The 5,478-nt window shown below is 33.7% G+C and overlaps 1 protein-coding gene across 2 annotated transcripts in view; it reads left to right on the forward strand.

Annotated features, from left to right (window-relative positions):
* The window catches only part of LOC144980512 (uncharacterized), a 245,036-nt gene extending 241,342 nt beyond the window's left edge, over window positions 1-3,694 (forward strand). Inside the window, exons 19-20 of one of the 2 annotated variants that reach the window (XM_078928149.1) lie at window positions 1,090-1,153; window positions 3,222-3,694. In XM_078928149.1, the coding sequence (XP_078784275.1) occupies window positions 1,090-1,153; window positions 3,222-3,278 (121 nt within the window). In that variant the 3' untranslated portion in view covers window positions 3,279-3,694. The remainder of the gene's footprint in view (window positions 1-1,089; window positions 1,154-3,221) is intronic. The other variant, XM_078928150.1, reaches the window with a different exon arrangement.
* The last annotated feature ends 1,784 nt before the right edge of the window (window positions 3,695-5,478 follow it).

Consider the following 5,478-nt stretch of genomic DNA (forward strand, 5'->3'; position numbering starts at 1 on the left):
GAGTAAAGAGCTACTCGACTATGCATAAAGATATATTTAGAATGAGGCCCCAGAATTTACTAGTTACTATAAATGAAAAACAATTAACGATTTGTTTACAATGAAATAAAATAATGATGAAATTTAATTAAAAGAGATAAACAGTGATCGTGGCAGTTACAAATAGAGATATGAATATTTTACGTAACTTATGATAATATGTCAGGTTCATAAGTTACGTTTCCAGGCAGTTGATGGGCTTGGATGATCTATTCCTCTGATAACAGGATTGGACTCGTAAAATTCCACTTCCAGGCAATTGGTAAGAGGTTATAGTGTAGTACAGCGGGCTTGGGTTTGATCCTTGAAGGTTATACAATCAAAGTTAAAAGCTCCGGCGTCTTAATGGTGTAGATATAATATCTACAAAGTCCCAAAAGATAAAAATCTTACAATATATATATAGGAATAGAGCGACTGGCCGTCCGGCATAGATTGTGGAGAGAAAGTGAGTGTCGAATGTTAGACCTATCAGCTTTTATAATAAGTGGCTACGTGACAGAATGTAGAACGAAAAGTATTCACTAATTAGAAATTAATTCGAGGGAAGGCTATAAAAGGAAAGACGATCTAATATTAGAAGGTAAAGTTTATCTAAGCCAACCGAAATATAACTGGAGTGAGATGAATTCAGTTCTAAATAAAATAAAATTTAATAAGATAATTGTGAACAACCTTTACTGTGACACATATCTCTGTAATGTATTATTATATTTGTTATTTTGAATGTATAATGTAAGCATTTGAGTGTATTCCTCTTTGTTGGATTTTGTGCTTGTGTCCGGATGAGACTTATTGGTGATCTCAAACTAAGTACTTTGATAGTGTGCTCTTAGAATCTACATCTGATCCCTATTTGTTCCCAGTTCCCCTATGTCTTACCTTTTTCTTGGGTGCTTTATGTGTAACTCTAGACTATCCCATTTTCTTCCTTTTTACTGGCGCTGATATAACCTCAATGTGTTGCAAGCGCCGTAAAACCCTTAAAAACTAAACAAAACAATTTAATCAATGAAAAACGACTCCCTTTTGTTTTCCAACAACCCACAGCGAGGAGTGTAGCATCAAAGGAAAAGACGGACGTTGGTATAAGGGGGACAAGGCTATCCGTAAGGTATTGTATGATTCAACATCAATTTACAATAAATGATAACGTGAAGAGTTGAATGTAAGCTTCAATTTAATTACAAAAAAAGATCAAATGAACGTTTCGGGTTTCCCCGTTATCAACAAAACAGGATGAATGAAACACCACAATCTCATTCATCTGTATGTGTTTCATTCATCCTGTTTTGTTGATAAAGGGGAAACCCGAAACGTTCATTTCATCTGCTTTTGTAATTAAATTGAAGCTTACATTCAACTTCACGTTATTATTTATTTCTTCGAGCTTCGAGCAGCAACATTTACACAACATCAATTTACGGAAATCCCGGATAGTGACAATACGCAAAGCCGTGATCTCACATCGTCCTCTGCTCTGGTTCCAAACTCCCTGGGCTCAAAACCCCTCTTCAGCCAACCACAAAACAAAAAAAAAACAAAAAAACACGGATCGTTTCGGGCTCAAAATCCTTCTTCAGTGATTTAGAAAACCGAAGTTTTTTGCCTGAAGAAGGGTTTTGAGCCCGAAACATTTCGTCTTTGCTTTATTATGAAATTTTTTTAACGTTGTTACATTCATTGTTGCTAATTACTTTTAACAGCCCACAACTTCTAGCAACTTTAATCACTTTGATTCTAGTTCTTATCACTTTTTTTTTTTTTAACCCTTTAAAAAACTACACCTTTCGTCTTCAGAAAATCGTACAAAAAATTGATCCAAAATTAAATAAGTATTTGGACAACTACAAAATTTATTTTTAACATCAAAATAATCCATTTGCCGTTTCGGCGTCACAATTTCGATAATGGAGGGAAGATCTCAAACATTAAAAAAAATTTTTTTTTTTTTTTTGAAAATATAAAAATAAGAAAAATCGAGTCAACCTTGTTTGGAAAATCTCTTTCATGTATAATCTGATTATTTGATTAAATCATATATAATATGATCTCTCTCTCTCTCTCTCTCTCTCTCTCTCTCTCTCTCTCTCTCTCTCTCTCTCTCTCTCTCTCTCTCTCTCTCTCTCTCTCTCTCTTTTCTTCGTACCCGAAAGGCACCGAGTTCGACTACCCGCCGCTCTGTGTGGCCTTAGCTGTTCCAGTATTCCCTTGGAATAGATCCTAAAGAAAAAATTCTCCTTAGGGATGAATAAAGGGAATTTTATTATCTTTATTATTATTATTATTATTTATTATTATTATTATTATTATTATTATTATTATTATTATTATTATTATTATTATTATTATTATTATTATTACTATTATTACTATTATTACTATTATTATTATTATTATTATTATTATTATTATTATTATTATTATTATTATTATTATTATTATTATTATTATTATTATTATTATTATTTATCTATATATTTATTTATTCATTCATTTATTGGCTCTTTTACTTTAAGTAAGCTGTCTTTAGATTCCAGCAAATAAAATGGCTTCGCTATTCAATAATTAATTGTTTTATTTTCAAGTTTCGATCCAACATTTAGTTCCAATGTCATTGTTGTAAAATGTGTACATATAGAGCAGTATAATTAGGTGCCCCAAACGTAAACAATAACAAGTTGCTAGTGATTTTCGTTAGGGACCGGAAAAATTTACGCACAATATAGGTCTTCCAATTTTGTAGTTTGAGTTGTAGGCAATACACTTTCAGTATTGAAAATATGTTTACATAAAATCTAACAGTTGCAGAAATAATAATATAAGACTTAATTATTCTGAAAATCAGGCTCCGAATAGTTCTCGTCTTGTTCACACCAGAGCAATAATTTGCTCTGGTCTAAAAATAGATAGACTGTAACTTTTGATAAATTTTACCTTTTGTTCCATAAAATATCCATATCTAGACATTATTTGATGCATGATCGAGTATTTATGAATATGTGTTTCTTTTGCCACCTAGCAGCCAAATTTTAAAGGTTATTTTTTTCTATAATTTACATTGGAACGTGAGCTGTCAAGACAGGAACATGTGGTTTGCCATGTGCTTCTAGACCTTTGTTTACGTTTTGGGGCACCTAATTATACTGCTCTATATCAATAATATCGCCTTTATTCTACAGGACGTTACCACCAGACAGAAAGAAAAGAGCAAACCGTTAAACCTCTCCATTCCATGACATGAGAAACCGAGTAGCAAAACAGCCCGCAGAATAATAGGGAAATAAATGCTAGATAGTCGGAATTGATTCGGTTAAAAAATGTGCCAGATCTTTTTATTCTTAGGATTAAATCCGCGAAATAATGATTGGTCTAACCTGTCAGCCCATAGGCTTTGTGTTGCCATGATATCAGTGTCAAAAAAAATAATTATAATAACAGAGTATTCTCAAGCTTACATTTTGCAGGTCTGACGTTGGAATTTGTCAACTTCTGTGGAAAAGAATTGCCAGATTAATTACATCAAATAAAAAAAATGCCAAACAAGACGCAGAAAAATGTCATAAACGGTCTTTTAAAAAATGCCAAGCTGTTCTATGCATCAAATATTCAGCTAAAAATATGCACTTAAAAGTGGAAATAAAGTTTGCTTTGTTTTTTTTCTTTTTTTTTTCGTTGTTTATTCCTGTTTGTTTTTTAATGTATTTACCTTTCTGTCCTTTGTTTTGTTTAATGACGTTCAAAAAGAAATCTTAACTCAAAGAGTTGAGTATGCAAAATCTGAAAAACAAAATTAAACAAGGGACGTAATTCAGTAAATGTTTTCATTAACGAATATAGGATTGAATAGCATCCCTTGAATGAAGAGGATATTATATCACCAGCTTCACCAAGCATAGTAATATAAATTCCTACTTCAATGTGAACATTGATAAAGCCCATTTCCACGGATTGGCAATTCTCATACACCTCATTTATCCCTTAACAAGGTTCCGTAGAACCGAAATTTCCTTTTTTATACAGTGCAAGTCGACGGTTTTGAATACTTTTTGTTCTAGCCGAGCACTCTTACAATATCCTTAATCATCTAAAGTCAGGTACTCATTTTCACCCGAGTTGATTGGGGCCATATATATGTAATGTTTAAGTCATAGACATACTGGAGCCAGAATTGTTTGATCGTTGTCATTGACAACACAGAACCATTGAGCAGCCAAGGTTAACCCTTGACCCTGAAAGGATCTACATTCACCACTTGGACCATATCCAACCATTTCTAAAGATCAATCAATAGGGTTCAACAGTCGTGACGTCACTTCCCTCGTAATGACGCATAGTAACTTAGTAACTGATTCTAAACTATCGGAACAATAGTGGACACCCTTATGAAATACTTCTCAGATGAGCATAAAAGTGTATCCAGAGAAGAAAAACATTATGAATCTGATCATGTTTTGACTTTTATACATTCTGATCACACGACATGTGAAAAAGTTCTAGCCAGCATAAAGAATAAAACATATCGATTTTCTTTGTTTAGAACCAAGCTATTCGTGCTGGGCGGATGTGACATCAGATTATTGAATCCTATTATTTGTAAAGGGAAACTTCAAACAGCACAATTTAAATTACCTATGGTGAATATTAGTAGTAGCGTAGGGCTACATCTCCACGCTGGATGTCTCCAGCCAGTCTTTAAATGCTTCACGGCAGTTGAGGAAAGCCTCGAAACCTCCGGCCAATCTCGTCACAGGACAGTGTAAGATTATGTGGTCTGCTGTCTCTGGCGTTCCCTGACAGTGAGGACAGTTGGCTGACTCCCTCAGACCACATCGATGCATGTTTGCATCAGTCCTGTCCTGGCCTGTCAATAGTCGGTTTGAGGCGACCCAATATGGTGAATATTGGCTTGAAGTTATTTTTGTATTTGGTTTTAAAGTCTTCCAAAGCGCTTGCAACAAATTTCGGTCATTTCAGTGAATTTTGGATAGTAAAGAAAATATAGGTTAAGGATTAAGCAAGAAAAAGAGGACTGAAGTAGATTCCAAGTCAAGAGCAATCCATCAACGTGATGGGTTTGAGATCACCCAAAAATCCGATCTAGCCACAAACACAGGATCCCAATAAGAGGAATACACACAAATGTAATGTTAATAAAATATTCTATTCACATTTTTTTTAAAAACTATAGCAGTGTATAACAGAGAGATGAATAAGAAGGTACAAAAAATATCATCATCTCCCAAAACTGATACTATACATTTGACTGTTTCCCTGGTCAGGACCAGGTCAAAAACAAGAGTTATATAATGTAAAAGGAAAACAGATATAGGGACTGTGGTAGATCAAAACACACTATCCAGGACTTGATGTTGAGTCAGTCTTGTGTATTATGACAATGCAATTTTTTTAAAAATAATGATACTGTAACACACAAAG

This window comes from Berghia stephanieae, chromosome 10, assembly GCF_034508935.2.
Source record: "Berghia stephanieae isolate SIO BIC M18660-M18661 chromosome 10, UCSD_Bste_1.3, whole genome shotgun sequence".
NCBI classification, from domain to species: Eukaryota; Metazoa; Mollusca; class Gastropoda; order Nudibranchia; family Aeolidiidae; genus Berghia; species Berghia stephanieae.